At 39.3% G+C, this 22156-nt stretch overlaps 1 protein-coding gene across 1 annotated transcript; it reads left to right on the forward strand.

The window, feature by feature from the left end:
* Positions 1 to 538: 538 nt before the first annotated feature.
* On the forward strand, positions 539 to 21592 carry ETV7 (ETS variant transcription factor 7). The gene is made up of 9 exons (XM_023502962.2): positions 539 to 954; positions 2295 to 2420; positions 3591 to 3726; positions 9732 to 9896; positions 14341 to 14466; positions 16198 to 16416; positions 18407 to 18549; positions 21077 to 21177; positions 21310 to 21592. Exons 3-9 carry the CDS (start codon positions 3678 to 3680, stop codon positions 21425 to 21427), a joined length of 921 nt encoding a protein of 306 aa, XP_023358730.1. The 5' UTR covers positions 539 to 954; positions 2295 to 2420; positions 3591 to 3677; the 3' UTR covers positions 21428 to 21592.
* Positions 21593 to 22156: the final 564 nt, after the last annotated feature.

Below are 22156 nucleotides of genomic sequence, written 5' to 3' on the forward strand. Positions count from 1 at the left end.
ACTAAATGTGGATGGAACCGCAGTATTTTCACCGTTTTTGTTTGTTTTCCTTTCAATCTGGTTTTTCTTACACAACATGGCAAATATGAAAATATGTTTAAAAGGAATGAATGTCCATGTATGCTAAATCAGATTGCTTGCTGTCTTGGGGAGGGGAGATATGGGAAGGGAAGGAGGAATAAAAAACTTGGAACACAAAATCTTATACAAATGAATGTTGAAAATTATCTTTACATTCAGAAAAATAAAAAACTATTGAGAAAAAAAGTTGAATTAATTGAATGGAGTTTCTTTGTATATGCCCAATGTATATGACATTCTAGTGTCAAGATGCGCGTTTTTGCTTCCCCAAATCCCGTCCTTCTAAATTATTTAATTAAAAATTTATTTCTTAAGTGCCTACTATGCGCCAGACACAAACTGGACAAGATAGTCAAGACAGCCTGTAGCGAGAAGTTCTCTGGAAACTTCAGATTGAAAGATTAGTCGAGCGGTTTCTCAGTCGGGCAGCACCTCGGACAGGCGCTTCAGGAAGAGAGAAATGAAAGGGAGTAAGTGCTCAACGAACTCCCACTGTGAATCCCTCCCGACAGAGGTAGGACACAGGAGCAAATGTGGAAGTTCTGGGGGAGGGCAAGAGTCTTGTCCCGGTCTCCTGTCCTCCGCCTCCAAGGGGAGGGGGGTAAGGGAGATCCTGCTCTTTCATTTTCGTTTCCCGGAAGGATAGCGACTACCGGCACCCATTACCGCTCGGTTGCGAGCTCCGGCGTCTCTACGCCCCTCCAGCTTCAAAATCGTTTTCTTACCCTCTCTCATCTTTCGTTTTCCTGGTCTGGAATAAGGATTTGGATGGAAATAGGGTCAGAAAGAGAAGACCAAGGTTCCCCTGCAACAAGAGTCAGCACAACCTTCATTAAAGAAAGTCGGGCTTCCACTTCTTCACCTGTAATGCAGGTAAGAGGCTCTGATCCCTGACCTAAGGAAGACTCATCTTCCTCTTCTTAAACCTCCTCTGCCACCTCACAGGAAGCTATTCTCTATCCAGGTCTCTCCATAGAACCTATACTCACTTTTTCCAACTTCTTTCTTTGCACTCCCACTGTGCTTCATTCACCAACATTTGTACTGTTGATTTGGAGTCAGAAGAGGTGGATTTGAACCTTAATTCTACTACTTACTTATTTTTTCTATAATCTCCCTTCTCTGGACCTCAGTTTTCACATCTGCAAAATTAACTGTTTAAACTAGATAATCTCTAAGAATTCTATTCTAACTCTAAAGTCAACCATATTATTAAGTTTCTATCCATTCCCACTTTCAAACATAGCATCACCACTCCCCTTTCTGCCATCCACAATCCCTATTCAATGCCTCAGTCAGTTTGCTTCTTCATATTTTCTACTTTCACCAGTCCTCACTTACTTTGCTCCAATTCTTCCAGTACCCATTAAATTTTTCAATCCATTTAACTCATCAGAACTCACACTCGGCATTCACCCTCATCCCTTAATCATATTCTTCCCTCCTCTGCACCCCACTGCCCAATAATTTATGTCTTTTTCAGAGTCTTCACCACCAATACTTTTCTTTAGGGTCTTGATTCCTGCCAGAAGTTTTAAGACTCCTAGGATCACATTTCCCTTGCAGTTAGCAGTCTTGGAATTTCCCTATCTTTAGCAGTTGTTACTTGACAGAAGTTGAAGGAGGCAAACACTGGATGCATATGTTCAATCCAAGAACAGGTGGAGACCTGGCCTACAGTCAGCGTTGCAGGGGAGAGATGATTTTTTTTTTCTTTCCTGGAGAAATACTCTCATTTCTAAGTGGAAAACCAGTAATAATAATTGTGCATGAAACTGATGCTCAAAACCACAACCAAAAGACTTGAATGAAAATTCGATAGGAACTGAAACTAAACCCTAAATTCATTTCTGTTGATTTTTTTGCCACCTGGGTATTGAAGACTTGGGTTCAAGGCCCATCTCTGGCATATTGGCTGTGTGACCTTGGATAAGTCACTCAATCTTTGTGCTCTTGACAATACTTCAAGTTATAATAGAAGTTTCCTTACCTGGAAGTTCCCTGGGAACTACATTGGAAATGTCACTAAACTATATTTGACCATTGAAATGGCAGGTTCAATCCTTATCCAATCAAATCCTTTTGTTCCCATCATTTTCAGAATCTTTTTGTACAAATTTAGAAGATTCTTGCTAAAAGAGTAGAAAGTTTGCTTTTGTTTTGTTTTGATATTTAATCTGAAACTAGTTTCACTTTTACTTTTCTTGAATTAGCTATTTGTTGTTGGCAAGGAGCCTCAAATGATTGTCTGCTTCTAAGAACAAGACCCAATACTGAACCCCTTTATCAGCATCAGAATAGAGTGGAGAGAACATTACATCTGGAGCTAAAGGACAGAGGTTTGAATGCTGGTTCTGCTATTTCCTATCCCTGAGATTTTAGACAAGTCATTATTCCTCTAAACCTTAACTTCTTTAACTGTCAAAAGAAAGGGTTGTACTAGTTTCAGGGTCCTTGACCTTTTTTGGTGTCACTAAAGTCATATGATTTTAATAAAGCTTGTAGGTCCCATTTCAGAACAAAGTTTTCAAATGCATAAAATTAAAGGAACTACAAAGGAAATCAATTACGTTGAAATATGTGTATCAATGCACAGGTATAACCTATATCAGATTGCTTACCATCTTGGAAAGGGGGAAGAGAGAGAGGGAGGGTGGGAGAAAATTTGGAACTCAAAAAGTTTTTAAAAATAAATGTTGAAAATTGTTTTTACATTTAATTGAAAAAAATAAAATACTATTAAATTTTTTAAATTTGCATACATTGGGTCAGCTAGTTAGCACAGTGGATAGAGCACCAGCCCTGAAGTCAGGAGGACCTGAGTTCAAATTTGGCCTCAGATACTTACACTTACTAGCTGTGTAACACTGAGCAAGTCACTTAACCCCAATTGCCTCAGCAAAAAAAAAAAAAAAAAAAAAAAAAAAAAAAAAAAAAGAAAAAGAAAGAAAAGAAAAGAAAACATAGATCTAGATCTGTCTGTATCTAGATCTATCTATTAGTTTGTTTATCTGTCTATTGAATCACAGACCCCAGGTTAAGAATCCCTTGATGAAATGATCTTTAAAGTCTCTTCTTGCTTTAGAGTCTATAATTTCATTATTTTAGTGGCTAGGTCACTTCTTTAGGTTAAACTGATTTTGAAATGCTATAAATGGAGGTATCACTTTGCTGGGGGGAAGGGAGAGACCAGAGTAAAGGTGTCTTTACCTTGACTGCTCTTTTTGGTGTACTTTTTAAAGGGTTCTAAAAGCTCTCAGTGGGAAGTACCATCTGTATTTCAAACCATATTTTCTGTTCCTAAGATTTTATGCATTGGAAATTAATTTATATCCAGGAGTCCTCTAGTGGGTCTTGTCATAATGTATACTAGCAAGTTTGGATTAGATAAAAACAAAGTAGCTATTTTTCTTTAAAAAAAAAACTTACTGGGTTAGATTAATAAAAAAAGAATACTTTTTTGAGTAAGTTAATGATCAACTGTCTTGTTCTGTTTCATTTCTCTCTAGTGAGAAGAGTCGACTAATTCTTCTTCCATTCAGGTGTCAGCAACATCACCCCCAGTCACTCAGTTCCAAGCCAAATGTGAGTCTAGAATGCAACTTATCCAAGAAGAGGAGATCTGCAAGTTACCAGGCAGACTCAGTGAGTAGATGAGAGATCAATGATGATTTGTTTTTCCTTTTAAAGATAAATGCATTTGGTTCTCTCCAAGGTAAACCTATTGGCTCCTATCCCTAGTTTGCATTATCTGCCCTCATTTTATTTAGTTTTTCTTTGGAGATGAAGTCAGAAAAGATAAATTAAAATTCTTTCTGTTAGAGGATTTGACTGCCTATGATATATATGAACCTGGCATGATATTGATGGAGAATAAGTATTTTCTTTCTCTTTATAGAAAGGGAGTGGAATTATCCCTTCCAGCCCTAACATTCCATGGGCTATGAAAACCAAATGTGTGTGAGTGGGGAAATCATTGAATTGGAGATTGTGCTGGAAGGGATCTTTGAAAATCATTTAGTCCAACCCCTCTCATTTTGGAGAGGAGAAAACTGAGTTGGGATCTCATGTTATATGTCCAGTGTTCCTTCCACCATGCTAGGAGCAGAAAATAAAAACAAACCCTTACATTTAAAGGTCCCTACATTAAGAAGCTTCTAGCCTTCTTCTGAGGAGGCCTTCCTACATCTTAGGAGAGTCAGGTCATGTAATGAATAACACACTGGATTTGGAGGCAGAGGTTTCAAATCCTGGGTTTTCTTCTTAGTAATGACATTTATATAGTATTTTAAAATTTGTAAAATGTTTTACAAGTATTAGTTCATTTCATGTTCCTAAAGCACAGGTCTGATTATATCTTTTCTTCCCCCCATCATTTCATAAACTCTAGTGACTCCTATTATCTCCAGGATCAAATACACAATCCTCTGCTATTCAAATTTCTTTATAACTTGAATCTTCTCCTACCTTTCAAATCATCTTACATCTTATTCCCTATGCTACCCTCCTTCTGCTGTCCAGCATCACTGATCTCCTTGTTGAATTTATTCATAAGATATACCATATCCCAACTTTGAGTGTTTTCATTAGGTATATGCATATAGCATATGGAATTCTCTTCCCTCTTATTTCTATCTCCTTTTTTAAAAAGTCCTGGCCAAAACCCTACCTTCTACAAGAAGACTTTCTTCATCCTCCTTAATGCGAGTGCCTTCCCTTTGTTCATCATTTCCAATTTATCCTGTATCTGGCTTATTTATATATAATTTTAATTGTATTCAAAAATGTTCCTTCAGAGCAGGGACTATTTATGACTTTTTTTTGTATTTCCATTACCTAGCACATAGTAGGAACTTAATAAATGCTTGATAATTGATTGATCTTTACAACAACTCTGGGAAGTAGATGCTGTTATCACCTCCATTTTATAGGTAAAGAAATGGAGGCAGGGACACTGATATGCTATGAACTAATCCAACCGTTTGGAAAACAATCTGGAATTATGCCCAAAGAGTTATAAAACTGTGTATATCCTTTGATCCAGCCATACCATGATTAAGTCCGTTTCCCAAGGTGATCAAGGAAAAAGGAAAAGAATTTGTATATTTTAAAATATTTATAGCAATTGTCTTTGTGGTAACAAAGAACTATAAATTTGATGGCCATAAATTAGGGAATGACTGAGTAAGTTGTGGTTATTGTGATGGAATAACTACAGTAGTATAAAAAATGATGAGCAGATTGATTTTAGAAAAAAATGAAAAGACTTACATTAAATAATGTAGAGTCAAATAAGCAGAACAAAAAAATGTTGTATATGATAACAATATTGTTCAAAGAGTAACTATGATTGACTAAGCTATTCTGAGTAATATATATGAACAATTAAAATCAACTGTGAAGACTTTAAGAAGAAAAATGCTATCTACCTCCAGAGAAATAACTGATATATGGAAGTATAAACTGTATGCTTCCATATATATATATATATCCATGGAGCTATTAGGTGGTACAATGGATAGAGTACCTGGTCTGAGGTCAGGAAGAAGATCCATTTTCCTGAGTTCAAATCTACACTCAGCTGTGTGACTCTGGGAAGTCACTAAATTCTATTTGTCTCAGTTCCTTATTTGTAAAATAAATTAGAGAAGGAAATGCCAAATCACTGCAATATCTTTCCCAAGAAAACTCCAAGTTGGGGTCACAGAGTCAAACACAACTGAAAGGACTGAATAGCAACAACATATATCCATATCAAATGTTAGTTGTCTCCAATCCAGAGTTGGGATGGAGAAAGACAACTCAAAATGTAAGAGAGACAGAGACAGACAGACAGACAGATAGAGACAGAGAGACAGAAAAACAGAGAGAGACGGAGACAGAGAGACAGAGAGGGAGAGAGACAGAAGAAGAAATAGAGAGACAAAGCGAGAGAAACAGAGACAGAGACAGAGAGACACACAGAGAGAAAGAGACAGACACACACACACAGAGACAGAGAGACACAGAGAGAGAGAGGAGAGAGAGAGAGAGAGAGAGAGAGAGAGAGAGAGAGAGAAATTGAGGCAGACTTCTTCAGGGTTACATAAATTAAAAATTGAACTCAGATCTTCCAGACTCTAATTAGTGCTCTATCCATTGAACAACTTAGGTGCCAATGTAACCTTTCAGTAAAGTCACTTCATTTCTCAGACCCTCACTAAGGGTATAATTAAATGACTTGTCTGATCCCTTCCAGTTCAAAGTCCTATTATAGTAGAACGATATTTCAAGCTTTTATGCATCATGGACATTTAAGCCTTTAACTTTCAACTTATTTACACTGACCTAAATATTTTATGACCTCAAAAGTCATGCAGCTTAATGTTGTATACAATGCAGGAGGAATCTGCTCTACAATATCCCTCACAGATAGATGATCCTGAAGTTTATGTCATTTCTAAGAATGGGGAGTTCATTGCCTAGCTAGTTCTATTCCTGGACAGTGAAGTATATTGTAGTCAGAGTGCCCCATTTTACATCAAATTGGAACTGCTGGGATGCTCCTCACATCATCTGAGGATTCATGCAGGAATCAATGCATCATTGAGGTGCTTCTGAAAGTACCTTTTATTGTTATTTGGCAATTTTTTTTTATCACATTTGACTTTTTGTGACCCCTTTTGAGGTTGTCTTGGTAGAGATACTGGAATAGTTTGTTATTTCCTTGTCAAACTCATTTTATAGATAAGCAACCTGAGGCAAACTGGGTGAAGTGACTTACTCAGAGTTATCCAGCTAGGCACTGTCTGAGGCCAGATTTGAACTCAGGGAGATGAGTCTTTTTGACTCCAAGCTGGCATTCTATCCATTGTGCCACCTAATTTCCCCTGAAAGTACCTTAGTTGTATTTTGTGGTAAATACTTAACTGTTTCCACAGACAAGGTAAAGATAATGATTAATTTTCATATTCTCAGCAAGAATATAAATAAATGAACTGTTGACAATTGGGAAGGTGAAGCTTTTATGGCATATTGGAGCTGGTTTGATCTGTATCTGAACAGGAATTCTTGTAGAATTGATCAATGTCCCTGAAAGTTGGTCATCTAGTCTCTTCCTAAAGGTTGTGAGCTCTAGGGATCTACATGGCCTTCTGAAGTAGTGTCTTCCACTTTTAAATGACTTAAATGTTATAAAGATTTTTGAGCTGAAAGTCACAACATTATATATTCAGAGATAATTCAGACCTTAGAAATTACCTGGTTAAACTTCCTACTCAGTGCAGGAATCTCTTCTCTCTGTGGTATCTCTGAATACATCACACTATAGGAAATTAATTTATAGAATTAATTCTTCCTGTTCTGTCCTTCCCACCTCCTACATCTGAACACAGATTGCAAATTGGAAGGAAGGCTTAGAGTTTATCTAGTTCATTTTATAGTTGAGGAACCTCCTTGAGACCCAGGGAGATTGAGTGATTTGCCCAGTATCACACAGAACAATTATCAAATTTCAATTTTGTGAAGATGTATTTAGGGGAAGGGCAAAAATAAACTCCTTTTCTCCATAATCTGTTTCATCTGTCTTTCTTGGTCTTCTTCCTCATCCCCTTCCTTTCCTCCTTTGCACCTTCTCCTGGTTCTCTCAGTTGTTATTGTAATTCTTCTCCTCATCCTCATCCTCCTCCTCTTTTTCTGGGTCCCCCTATCTCACCCAGGCTGAAAATGCAGCAACCCTCTCTCAGCCCAATCTCCCAGGCTAGAACTTTGATTTACTCTGTTTCTAACTTGGGCCAATTTAGAAACCCTTCCCTGGGCAGTGTGGTTTCCTTCCCACCTTGTAGTTTGCCATATTGGTTCCTCTTTAGTGCAGGTACTCCATCAGCTTAGCTCTTTGCAGTTCAGAACTCTTGAACTGGAGCAATCCACTAGCCTCTGCTCTTACCAACCAGCAACCCCTTGCTTCCTAATACTGAGAATTTAATTAACCATGTTGTTTTACTTTCACAGCAGGAAACAATAAATGAGAACAACAAAATCAGTCTTACATGATTTTTTGATTCATAATGAAGTGGTGCTTGGATGTTATTCCTCTTTCTCCTCCTCTTCTCTCCCAGTTCCTACATTTCTCTCTTAATTTATCCTACAGCATTGCACAATCATGTGGCTAGGGAGAACAAATTAAGGACTCTTAAGACATTATTTATAGTTTCAGGGTTTTGCCCTTATGGAAGGAGGTGACCATGGTAGAGATGCATGGCCCAATAGCAGAACTGGCTGGGTCCAACATCCTCATCTTCATCTCCCTATTTGCATCAATAAATTTATATCTTTGTTTCCCTCTTTGGAAAATAAGGGAAATTTGGGAGAAGAGTGGGGCAAATCCTCTTTTTTTGGAATCACTAGTCCCTGTCTCTGAAACAGAACCAGTGGAGTAGTATATATAACTGGAACTTATGTAGTATTTAAAGCACTTTTTAGTCAATCAACAAACATTTTGTTATTGAGGTGATATTTGAACCCAGGTCTTTCTGACTCCAAGTCTAATGTTTTAATCACAGCATGTGAAGTGTGTGATGTTTAGTATTCATCCTTTGTGGCAGAGAAAAAAAAGAGAGTCTTGTTCAATTGTGATTTCCAGCTGGGATGACAGACAAAGAGGAATGCAAGAAAATTGTCTGAGATTCTATGGTTCTTTGGAAGATGAAGTACTCCTCAAGGGAAGCAGCCTAAGGAAGCCCACACAATGCTAAATATAACAATTCTCATTTCTCCAAGCATTTTAAGGTTCATTAAACATTTGCTTAGGCTCTAAGAGGTCCAGTGTTTTGCCCAGGGTCACACAGTCATCCTACATCAAAAGCAGAATATGAACCTGTAAGGAAGGCTTGAATTAACTGTTTGCCACTCTGGGTAAGCAATGGTTCCATGTAAATTGTGAAGGTGGTGAAGACTGCTAGATTTGTAGCCCAAGGACTTAGGTACGAATTCTGACTCTGGAGCAAGTCATTCTCATTTGTGTTCAGGTCTTCCCTGGTGTTAGGCCTTATGTTCATTCCATTATGACACACTGATGCTAATAAAATAAGGAAAATTTTGAAATCGATTACCTCAAGTAATTAATAGTATAAACATAACAGAAGGAAAATGATGGGGAAAAATGAAAGAAAAGAGGACAGTCCTCTTGAGGTGATCTCCAAAGACTGACTAAGGGATCAAGAAAGGTGGCCCATCAACTTCATCAAGAAGAACTCTTCTCTCCCCTTCTTTAGTACTTCCCTGGTCTGGCAGCATCTCCAACTCAAAGCCAGTAGAGTGGCGGCTTGGTAGCATACATAGAATCAGAGCACTGACGTTTGAATTGGGCTCAAGATGATCTTTGAGGTCACTTCTAGTTCTGGATCCATGAAATGAGAACTCCTAGGCTATCTGGACTCTGGCAGGAAGTCCTCAGGACAGGAAACCTATTTGTGGTTTTTCCATGTAAACTTCCTAAAATCCTGTCACATACTCTCTATGTGACCTTAAGTGAGTTCTCCAGGCCTCTGCTTTTTCCTTCGTAAAGTTGAAGAGGCAGAATTAGACCCTTTCAGGTCCCTTTGCAAGTCTATGATCTCATTCTCATGGCATCAATGGTTCCCATTCTGATCTATGTGTGTGGTTGGTTACAGGAATTCACCCTTCACTGTGGAGTAAGGAGGATGTGATTCACTGGCTAAAATGGGCTGAACAGGAATACTCCCTCCCACGGACGATGGAGCAGAAGTTTGAGATGAATGGGAAGGCCCTCTGCATCCTGACGAAGGACGACTTCAGATACCGAGCTCCCAGTTCAGGTCAGCAAATGTAAAGACCAGTCAAAAAGGAGATGGCTAGGGTGGGCATAAAACGGATGTGGTCACTTGCCTCTGACAGGAAGGATATAAGGGCAAGAAACGTACTTGTGGTTTTTCCATCTGACCTTTTTTCACTCATGTCTTAGCTGAGGTTTCTCTCTGCTCCACATTTGGCCCTTGAGCAGGAAAAGGTGGTTTTCATTTAGGGCTGGGTTTTTGGCAAAATTGTGCCTTTTCTCCTACTCAGTGGTACCTTCTTTCTTATCCCTTTTCTAGTTTGCTGACATCCTTCCCGCAAATACACATATATATGTAATGCTATCTTATCATCAGAAGGGGATCTGACAAACTCCTTTATAAGCAAATATAAGTGACAGATAATCCTAAACTCCCTCACTTTCAAGATTTGTCATATTGATGAGGTTTGAATGACCTCAATTCCTATGAGGTTAGTGGCAATAAGAGAGTTGTTAAAAATCCCCTTTAATCGGCGCAGGTTTAGAGTGAAAGAATTCACTTATTCCCGAATTATTAATTGCAAAATGAAAATTTGTTGGGTAGAAATCAGTTTGCTAAGAGATTGACTTCTATAGTGGCAGAGTCCTATTGGGAAATAGAATCTTGGCGCTGAGAGAATGCTCAGCGGGCAAGATCCTAGCAAATTGCTTGGCCCTCTGCAAGGAGCTGAGCTGAAGGAAGCCTGCTACATGGGCATCCTGGTGGGGAGCTGGGACAGCCTGAACTGATCAGACCAGCATTTCTCAATTGAATGAGAATTTACAATTTCAAAAAGATCTATGGGAGCTGATTTGCCCTTGAATAGTATTGCTTCTCTTATCCTGGGAAGATGGGCCTTCTCTAGACTTCTTGGAGCCTGGGAGATCCTGATCTCTGAGATCAGAAAGGGGGCACAGTCTCACAGTGATAATTTTAAAGGGAATACAGCTTCAGTAAAGGGAACAGTTTCCCTCCCTCTTCAATATTAATATGGATTAAACCATAAATTCCTAACCTGGGGTCTGGGAATTAGAATTTTTAATATTTTAATAACTATTACAAATAATTGACCTCTGCAGTGTTTGGTTTTATGCTTTTAAAAATATTATTTTGAGAATGAGTTCAAATGATGAGGTTTAGATTTAAGGAACCAAAATGAGATTAGGGTCTCTGGTGGTCAGGGAGTTAAATGATAAGGTCTAGTGGGAGGTTCGAGCTTTGGGAAACCAAGTGGAGAGGTTTGGCTCCCCTGCAACCCTTTGGGATTCGGTGCAAAGATAGGGAGTTTTGAAGACTCCCTTCTGGCAGTGTGGAGGTTCTCTGTAAAAGAATTTACAGACTCGAAAACCTTGATTGATAAAAGAGGTTTATTATCCTGACAGAGAGGCATAAAGTCTGGTTAGGGAAATAGGTGAGGATAAAGAGAGGGTGGCACTGGAAAAGAATATTCTAGTGGACAGAGGCTCTTTGGCATAGTAAGAATAGCATGTTTGGAACCTCTGCAAAGAGAAGGTTTTAGTTTGGCTCTTTTATGATGGGAGCTTTAGCTGAAGGGGCCCGTGAGTGGAGTCCCAAGTGGGTTCATCACTGGGTTTCAGTTTGAGCTGGAATTTGAATTAAATTCAGTGAGTTTCAGGACTGAGCCCACCCCACCTAGATCACAAGGGTGAAACTGTTTTTCCCTCAAGGCAGGGTCCCTCACTGAGGCAGAGTTGAAGGAGATTTTCTCCTTTAAGGATTTTTAGAGTTTCAGGGTCCCCTCATCATGCTCTGGGTCTCAGCTGGCACTTAGTCACACTGCTCACTTACTCTTCTCTTTCCTCACTAATGCATTACATTTCTCAAGTTTCTTTGTTGTTTTTTTCCTAGTCTATAATTATAAGAAACAAAGAGGAACGTTTTGAAATTTTTCCATTTCCTCCTCTTCCCCTTCTCCTCCCTCTCTTCTTCCTCCTCCTCATTCCCTCAGTTCCTATTACACAGTTCCCCAAATTGGCACCCCTAATGGAGCTGCTGGAATGATTGTTACCCTCACTGAGGATCTGGAGGCCAGGATCTTCCTTCCTTCAGAAGGGTTTCTCTTCTCCCTGCAGTCTATAGATGAGTTCACTTTTCCTGTAAACCCTCAGTTCTTGCTACCTTTTCACCCTGGTATGACTGTGACTTCAAGAGGGTGGAGGGTAGAGTAAGCTACTAGGAGATGGATCTATGATAGGGCAGAGGACATCCAAAAGTATGGGAGATGGTGTTACTTTTTGAGGAATAATGAAAAAGTGACCAACACTTGTCCTGTAACTGGTTAGGCTGATTTCCCAAATATCAAAAGCAGGATTTGATCCCAAGTCCTCAGACTCTGTAGCCAGTACTCTTTCTCCTCCCCTGCCATTCATTTTATTGATGATGAGAAAAGTAGAAGCCAGAAACGAAAAAAAGATTTGCCTAAGATCACACTGTGGGTGATTAGCAAGCTGGTATTCAAACCAAGATCCTTTGATGCCCACAGCATCCTTCTTTTCTCTAATCGCTGGCTTTTGTTCATTCCATCACTTCCAGGGTCCAGACACCATCCTCTTCCTGTTCCCCATCCCACTGCCAGGTAGCAGCAACCCTCAAATTATATCAGGGAGGAAGTTGTCTGCTGAGTAGAGCTGAAAGGCAAAAAATTCAATACAATTCAACAATATATATATATATATATATATATATATATATATATATATATATATATATATATCTCGGATACTTCTACTGAGGATAGGAAAAGAGAATATTCCAAGTTTTTGCACAATCAACTCTGAAAACTCCATGAGACTGTAGAATCATAGGATCATTGGTTTAATGTTTGAATAAGGGACCTTAGTAACTATTGAAATCAACCCTCTCATTTTACAGGTGAGGAAACTGAGGAACAAATTTGCCTAGGGTCACACTGCTAGTTAGTGTTTGAAGCAGGATTTGAATTCTAGCTTCCTAATTCCAATCCCAGTACTCCATACACTATTTTACCTATATTTCTTGGGAATGCTTGGTCTGTATCTGATGATGTGGAGGCTGTATTGCCAGAATTCAATCGAACAAACACTGAGCATTTACTATGGACAGAGCATTATGTTAAGCAGTGGGGGTGGTAAGGGGATAGCATTTTTTTTTTTTTTTACAAATGTTTTGTTGGCTTCTTTCTTTTTTTATTTTTTTTCCCCTGACGCCATTAGGGTTAAGTGACTTGCCTAGGGTCACCCAGCTAGTAAGTACTAAGTGTCTGAGGCCAGCTTCGAATTCAGGTCCTCCTGACTTCAGGACTGGTGCTCTATCCACTGCACCATCTAACTGTCCCTGAGGCTAGCATTTTTTTCTTTAACAACATGGAGATTTTATTATTATAAACTTCAAAACAAAACCAAGGAATTCCACATGATATTTTATACTTTCAAAAGTACAATATTAATATGTGTTTGTCAGTTAGAAATAACAATAGTTTGTTAGTTCTACAGGATTTTACATAAAGCCAGTTTAAAAATTTTAAATACTGGAAAGCAGTAGTAGTCCAATATTTATCAGTATACATAAATATGTTTCTTCCAGAAAATTAAAAAAAAACCTCACATAATTAAATATACCAGTATCATGAATAAACCATCCCCCCAAACATGTTATAATCATTATTCACAAATAAAGTTAAAAGAAAATATACAAAAATTCACTTAATTCTATTAAATAACAATAAACTACAAAAATTCCTGAATAGAAATTGTAGGATCCTTGAATGTTTTTAAAGTGAATGTCAGGGAAAAATTTAAGTTGTCTATGACTGTTTTCATGATATATCAACCGGAGATTTACATGACCATTTCAAAATATCCCAATAAAGATTTATATAAGATGCACTAACCAACTAATTGTTAAAGGGGAATACAAATGTATTTAAAACACTGTGAGGGGATAGCATTTAAATCAGACACAATCCTTCCCTAGAAAAGGGAATTTCATAGTAGGGATAGGACATGTAGAAGGCAGACTATCTCTGTTTTTTGGGGGAGTCAATTGGGGTTAAGCAACTTGCTCAGGGTCACAACAAATATATGTCAAGTGTCTGAGAACTTATTACAAAGCAGAATACCAAAGGACAAAGGGTAGATTAAAAATGTCATTAAGGAAATAAGGAGAGCTTACTTCCAACTGGGATTGATCCAAGAAAGAGCTTCATAGAGAAAGCCAAGCTTTAAAGGAAAAGAAAGATTTCAACTGCTTCGGGATAGGGAGCAGCATCTTCTGGGGCTGGGCGGCAGCCTCCTCTTCATGTGAATGAGTGAAGGGGATATCCAGCCTTCAACTTGGGCTCCAGGGTGACATATCCAGAGCCTGAGGAGGACGCACTAGTTATTTGCTCCGTTCACAGGCAGATTCAGAGAGTCCTGTTCAACAACCTCTCTCTCCCCTTTGCTTCCAGGTGATGTCTTGTATGAGCTGCTTCAGTATATTAAAACACAGAGGAGAGCCCTGGTCTGTGGACCCCTCTTCAGTGCTCCTTTCCTGCGTGTGGTTCCCTTCCAGCAGCCTCTCTGTCCTCTAGAAGGTGTGTCAGTCTTCTCTTCTACTTCGATAACTACCCAGAAAACCTTCCCATCCTTACTCCCAAATCTCAGCCTTGGGAAAAATCATCCTGTGGACACCTGGGGGAAATTGGACAAAGCTCCAGTTTTCCCATCTGTTATAGCTATAGGGCAATTAGGGGGTGCTATAAGTAGAGGCACTGGACTTGGAATAAGTTTAAATCCACCCTCAGGCACTTGCTTGCCATGTAACCCAGGACAAATCACTTCCCTTGTTTGCCTTAGTTCCTCATCTGTAAAATGAGTTGGAGAAAAAAACGGCAACCCATTCCAGTATCTGCCAAGAAAACTCCAAATGGAATCACAGAGAGTTGAATATGACTGAGACAATTGATCACCACCAACAAAATAATAATAATATTTAGTATTTACATAGTGCTTTGAGATTTGCAAAGTGCTCATATGTTACCTCATTAAACCAGTAATCCTGGGAGGTAGAAGCTATTGTCACCCCCATTCCCAGGTGAGGAAACTGAGGCTGAAAAAGGTTAAGGGATTTGCCCAGGTTACACAGCTAGGTGGGAACTAAGGCAGAATTCAAACATAGGGTGTAGCACTCCTTAGAGTGGAGAACTAGATCAGGGATGTGTTGGTAAAAATTTAATAGTCAACTTTTGGTGGGTGGGGGAGGTTATTCCTCAACACATTTTAAAGTTTAATCTGCACAATTAACATTTCCTCTATTTCTTTATTAGTCTAGACAATTGACAAAACAGTTAGTTCCTGGTTTGCAATGATTTCTGAGATGCTCACACTGAAAATTTAGCAATTGGCTCTTCCAGGACACCTGGACTAGATGACCTCTAAACTCAATTCTAGTCTTGGTGTCTGATGCATCCTATGATTCAAAGATTCTATGATTCCATGATTCAAAATTTGCTTGTATTGACTTCCTTCTCCCTTCTTTTCAATGCTCAGTTCTACTTGCTTGCTGAACCCCCACTATTCTCATACTGCTCTATGTTTAGGATTCTATCCAGGGATATGTTTATGATCAGGGCCCAAACTAGCTGTGAGTCTTTCTGAGGTAAATTCAACGGTCAGTGGAGGATGGAGGATGGAAAAGATGGTCAGATAGACTCAGAAAAGGCCCCAAGGTCACTGTCCCTTGCAAAGTAGCCTGAGAGATATTTGCAGTTAAATTATGGGACTGTTGAAATAGGGCTTGTTTGTTCATCAATGCAGATCCCATATAGACTTTTAGCTAGTCTCTGGCAGTTCTCTCCCTTCCTCTTTTTTCCTTTTCTCTACTCTTTCTTCTTTTCACTCTATTCTTTTCCAGTGAGTGGGAGTGGGAGTGGGAGTGGGAGTGGGAGAGGATTTTTTTCCTAGAAAACACAGCCTAGCACTTAGATTATAGGATCATAGTTTTTGAACTATCAGGAACCTCAGAAATCATCTAGTTTAATCTCATTTTACAGATGAGGAAACTGAAGTCCAACATCACACAGATGATGGGATGTGAACCAGGCCCTGAACTCCAAAAACTAGAATACTTCCACTATTCCACATAATAAGCTCCCCAAAATAAAGAAAAGTTGATTGGATTGGATAACAGGTAGAAAAAGCCAATATTTGATAGGACTTGGTGATATTCCCTATTGGTCACTTCAGAAAGGGTGGCAAAGATTACTCAGGAAAAAAGCTCAGGAGGCTAGGAAATAAAACAACAGCAGTTTTACATTTCCTTGCAGAGGGGAACAGTTCCTTACAACTTACCTCTCAAAGGGTTTTGAAGACATCCCCCTGGAAGGAGGGGTCCAGCAACACCTCTGGTCAGCTGGATTCTATCTCCCTGCCAAGGGCTTTCTTCAGAGAAGAGCCGCTTAATCTCGCAGATATCAGCTCTGGGGCAGAGGTCATCTATTCCTTTCACAGAGCAAAACAAGACCCTATTAATGGAAAACTTGCAGGTGAGTGGAGGGGAGGGACCCTGTTCTTCATGTGGAAAGGAAGGATGTCAGTGGAAGAATAATGTATTTATATAAGGAAAATATTTTTAAGATTGATTTCATCTGTTAATAAATGTTATATGTTCAGTAATTTTAACACTTAATTATGTAAAGAGTAATTACTATTGGGAAAGGAGGTTTTCCTAGTTCATTAGACATTACTTAACATCAGATATGAGGGGAGGAGATACAGTGAGGAGCTCAAGCTAATTAATTAAATGATAACAGTATTACAGTTTTATTAAAGATTAAAAAAATATCTAGGGTAAGCTAGATGGTTCAGTAAATGGAGAAGTCAGGAGAATCTGAGTTCAAATGTGGCCTCAGACACTTAATACTTCCTAGCTGTGTGACCCTGGGCAAGTCACTTAACCTCAACAACCTCAAAAAAAAGAAAAAGAAAAAGAAAAGAAAGAAAGAAAGGGAAAAAAGGGAAAGAAAATATCCAATATGTGCTGGGATTTTTCTAGAACTCATATTAAAATAAGAGGAGTCAAGTGACAGGTAGGAGAGTGACATTTAATTTAGAATGGATGACTCCACCCATCCATTTATTTTTCTACAACTGTACATTTGGATTCAATTCAATAAATATTTATTAAGTGCCTACTTATATGTCAAGCACTGTGCCAAATTCTGGAGACATCAAAAAAGACTAAAGACAACCCCTGCCCTCAAGGAGCTTATAATAGAAAGAGGAAGACAACAAAACAAACACAGAAAAAACAAGTTTTATACAAGGAAAAAAGGAAATTAAAAAAAGAAGACATTGGAATTAAGTGGGATTGATTGAGGAAGGCTTCCTGGAGACTTAAAGGAAGTCAAGGGAGTCAGTAGCTGGAGCAAAGGAAGGAGACCATTCTAGGCATGGGGCACAGCCAGAGAAAATTTCAGGAACTGAAAAAGTATCTTCTTTTGTTTGTGACACAACTAAGGAGGCCAGTGTCCCTTCTTGGCTTTTGGTATATCATGTAATCTAGCATTAGACCAATCCTTCTGCAGAAAGGGACCCCAGAGCTTCTCTGGATTGAAGAAATCCAAGCCCACTTTTCTCACAAGGTTGTTATCTTTTGCTAAAGACAAATTCGATGCTGGCCAAATATTAAGGCTAGATTTTAAGGAGGAAATATTCATTAAAATAAAAGTCTAACGGACCAATAAGAGACTAACTGACCAGCTAGCTAACCAACAAATAACTGACCAACTGATTGTTAACTTGATTAACACTTAGTTTGCAGGGAGTATGCATGAAACCAGATCTTCTAAACAAATAGTTAAACTTTCAGTGTGATCATTCCCTAAAAATTGACAACTGTTGTGAATCAGGTCTCAATGCATTGTTTTGTTGATTGTCTAGACTTAAGAAAGTAACAGGGAAGGTGTTGATAATACTGATTAACCTTTTAAAATGTACAGTGTGTACATTTCTTTCTTTCTTTTTTTTTTTTTTGGAGAGCTTGGTGTTAAACATTTACCAGCACAACCTTGACCAACTGATCAATTTATAGGTTAACTATTTAACTTATCAGTTGACTATCTGACTAATCAACTGATAACAATTTGAGTAGATGATTGACTAACTGACTACCTTTGCAACTAATAGCCTAATTGATTACTGACAGGCTGATTACCAGACTGACTAACTGATAAAACTTTCTGCCTGACTGACAGATTGATTGGCCAATCGACAAAATGATCAACTCTAACAACTGATGAACTAAGTAACTGGCACTGTATCCACTATGCCACTTTGCTGCCCAAGGATCAAATTAGGTGATATTTATCAAGCACTTAGAATAGTGGTTGGCATTCAATAAGGCTTAACAGATATTTGCTCAGTGCCCTGCCTCCCTTATGACTATGCTTTATTTTACTTAGAAAAATTCTTTTTAGACAGCATTTTTACATCCAACTATGTATCACATTTGTGTTGTCCTCTGATCCACCACAGACTGTCGTTTACTATGGGACTATGTGTATCACCTGCTCTCTGACAGCAAATATGAATCATATATCAAGTGGGAAGACAAGGACTCCAAGGTCTTCCGGGTGGTCGATCCAAATGGACTTGCCAGGCTCTGGGGGAATCATAAGGTACCCTTGGTTTCCAGGAGTACAAGATGCCTTACAAGTTTTACTTTGGGGGATGGTGGTTGGGCGGGGAGTGGGGAGACTGGCACCCTAGCCATTAGGTACATGGAGTAAATGTTTTTTGGAATGAATTGACTCACTCCTGGTATTGGAATGTTTGAGCTCCTTCAGACTGCAACTTCATAGGTAGGAATACTGAGGCACAGATGCTGAGTTCTTTCATCACTTGGGAGAATCAGTGAAACCCAAGATTTGTACTTATCCACTTATTGTTATCCATTCCACTGAATAGCAAGTAGCAAGAGCTCTGAGTCTGGACTCAGGAAAACCTGAGTTCAAATCTGCCCTCAGACACCTCCTAGCTCTGTGGCTCTGGGCAAGTCATTTACCCTGATTGCCTTAATCCACTGAAGAAGGAAATGGCAAACCTCTCCAGTATCTTTGCCAAGAAAACCCCATGCACAGTATGAGCCACAGGGTCACGAAGAGATGGAAATGCTTGAACAATGAAAACCTATTATTTTACCACACCTGGGATTTCATTGGTATAAGGGGTTCTCAGTGAAGAATTCCCCCTATCAATGTAGTTTCACACCCACTTTGTAACTTGAAGCCTGAGAAAGTTTCCTGCCACACAAAAAGGGGAGATGATGTCCCCCAAAGTCACACAGCTGGACGGTCAGAGGCGGCCCTTTGGTTCAGGCACCTTCCCTGCTCAGAGGTTGCTCTGTATCCATCCACCTCTCAGCTTACTACTTAGTACTACTAATGTGGAAGAAGATTCTACACTACATTTTAGGGACAAGCCTGTTAGAAATAACATAAATGTAGAGCATTACAATCTAAGTACTTGTGTTTAGCGAGAGAAGACCAAACACAGAACCAGCCCATCACTCTCCAATAAAAATCCTTTTTGGGTATCAGTTTATTATATTTTCAAAGCAACAGCCACAATTCCATAATGGGATAAAGCCTAGTTCCCACACTTGGGATAAATTTCACTTGTGATTTTGCTTTATGAAAACAAAGTTTGATTCACTTCCCTTCCTGCTCTCTCTTGGAGAATAATTTTCCCCAAAATCACTCAGTTCCCTTCCTTTAAGGCTTTTTCCTTCCAGTAGCCAACGTTGATGTCTAGCACGTCCCCATCCACTGATGCCGTCAGAGAGACTCCTTTCATTCGATCATTACCTGGAATCCCCTTGGCTCACAGAAAAAGGCAATGGCCTTAGCTTGTGGTTGTTCAATTGGGTTCAGTTGTGTTTGACTCTCTGTGACCCCATTTGGGGTTTTCTTGGCGAAGATACTGGAGAGGTTTTCCATTTCCTTCTCCAGTTCGTTTTACAGATGAGGAAACTGAGGCAAACAGGGGGAAGTGACTTGCCCAGGGTCATAGAGCTGGTATGTGTTTGAAGCCACATTTGAACGGAGGGAGGATGTCTACGGAATCCAGGCACTATGGCACCACCTAGCGGTCCCCAGCTGGTCTTAAGTAGAGCAGATGTTTCCCTGTTTGAAATTAATTCAATTTTCTTAATTCATTAAAAAAAGAAAAAAAAGAAAAACTTAGCTTTCATCCTTAACTTTTTACATACTTAATCATAATTATAATGATAGAATTTATATGTAGCACTTGAAGTGCTTTATCTCATTTGATTCTCATAATTCTATGAAGTAGATGTTACCGTCCTCATTTTATAAATGAAGAAAATGATTCTGAAAGAGGTGAAGTAACTTGTCCAGGGTCACACAGCTAGTAAGTGTCTGGAACAGGTTTTGAATTCAGATCTCCCTGACTACAACTTCTGTACTCCATTGAGTGGACCGCCTACTATTCAAAAGAAAGTGGTTAAGTTTTAGAATGGGGTACTTTAAAAATATACTTTCTTAGTTTTTCTAAAAGAGAAAGCAGGTGGTCCTTTATTCTGTATCCAAACTAATGATACTTTCTATTTGTATTGTGACTTTGAAAAATCCTTCAAGACTCCCTTTGTCTGACAAGGATTATTTTTTGTTTGTTTCAAGGAGAGGTGCAGAGGCTACCTCTTAGAAATGCTATAGGGACCTGTCCCTCCCTGCACAAGCTGGGGGAGATTGGAGGCATCGGACCTGCCGACTCCCACTTTTCCATTCAATTCTAAATTTGTATGATTTAATTATTTCCAACTACTTAATAGCATTTGCTGGACAAAGAAACTGAGAGAAGTTTGTATTGAGCTTGTAGCAGAGATAGGACTAGAACTGAGGTCCCCTGATGCTTCCTGCCCCATCACACTTTGATCTCTGCATTGCAATCATGTGCAGTGTTCAGCCTGCCCAGTGAGTAATTTAAGAAGGGAATAAAACTCTCCCACCCTACGCCCATCATCTCCCCACACCCTCAGAAGCAAGAAGACTTCTGGATTAATGTAAGCAGAGAGAACCAGATGGTCACTTCTCCAACAGCACAAGGGGCCAGAGCCTTCAAGGCCCAGAATAGTTTAATCGCTCCGGATCCCATAAGTCACATGGTGCCTACTTTCTCTTCCAGAACCGGGTGAACATGACCTATGAGAAGATGTCAAGGGCTCTTCGGCATTACTACAAATTGAATATCATCAAAAAGGAGCCAGGACAGAAACTTTTGTTCAGGTAAGAACAGCTCAGATACCGCGGTAGAATGAGGAAGAAATGGGCTGTAGGAACAAAGGGCCTGGTGTTAACATTTCTCCCTGGCTCAGGAGGTGAGCCCCTAAACTTTTCTCCATTTTTTTTGAATTTCAGATTCCTGAAAACTCCTGATGAAATTGTTCAGGACAAAGCCAGCAGGTTGGAGCAGCTGGAACATCAGGATCAGGAAGGAGTGGATTTTAAGGAGGAAATGTTAGAAGTCTCACCCTAAGGGACAATTGACAGGCAGGGATGTATTTCTCTGATCTAGAAGAGTATTTTTTTCCTGTAGGAAGAGGAGGAGGAGGAAGAGAAAAAGGAGGAAAGGGAGAAGGAAGAAGAGGGAAAGAGGAGGAAGAAGAGGGAAGAGAGAAGGAAGAAGAGGGAAAGAGGAGTAGGAAGAGAAAGAGGAGAAAAGGAGAAGAAAAAGGAGAAAGCCAATCACTTGCCCTTCCCTCCAGACTTGGGAGAAGCCAGAGATTCTGGATGAAGGATGCAGATGGGGAAAGAGAAGTGCTCTTCCCAGAATTCACATACAGGACTCAAATCTGAACTTGGATCAAGGTCAATCCAAGGGCAAAGGATGACAGAGAACAAGCAGCATGGTACCTTTGCCCCTGTCAACTCTTCCTTTAAATGTCCATTTTGATAGTTGTAAGAACTGGGTCCTGTTTCTTCAGACACTTTGTAACAATAGTCTCATGATCACCATCTGCAATCTCTCTCATCTTGTTTATTTTCCTATTGTTCATCCCTTCCTTCATTCAACAAACATTTTTATTAAGCAGCATTTGTTCTTAGAGAATGAGATCATGTATGTGACAAAATTTGCCTTCAGGTTTATAAGGTGCTTTACTTCTGTTATCTCATTTGATCCTTGCAACAATACTAGGAGATAGTTGCTATTATTATGCCTATTTTCCAGATGGGGAAACTGAGTCTGAATGAGGTTAAGGGCACA

The sequence above is a fragment of the Sarcophilus harrisii genome, chromosome 4, assembly GCF_902635505.1.
Source record: "Sarcophilus harrisii chromosome 4, mSarHar1.11, whole genome shotgun sequence".
NCBI classification, from domain to species: domain Eukaryota; kingdom Metazoa; phylum Chordata; class Mammalia; order Dasyuromorphia; family Dasyuridae; genus Sarcophilus; species Sarcophilus harrisii.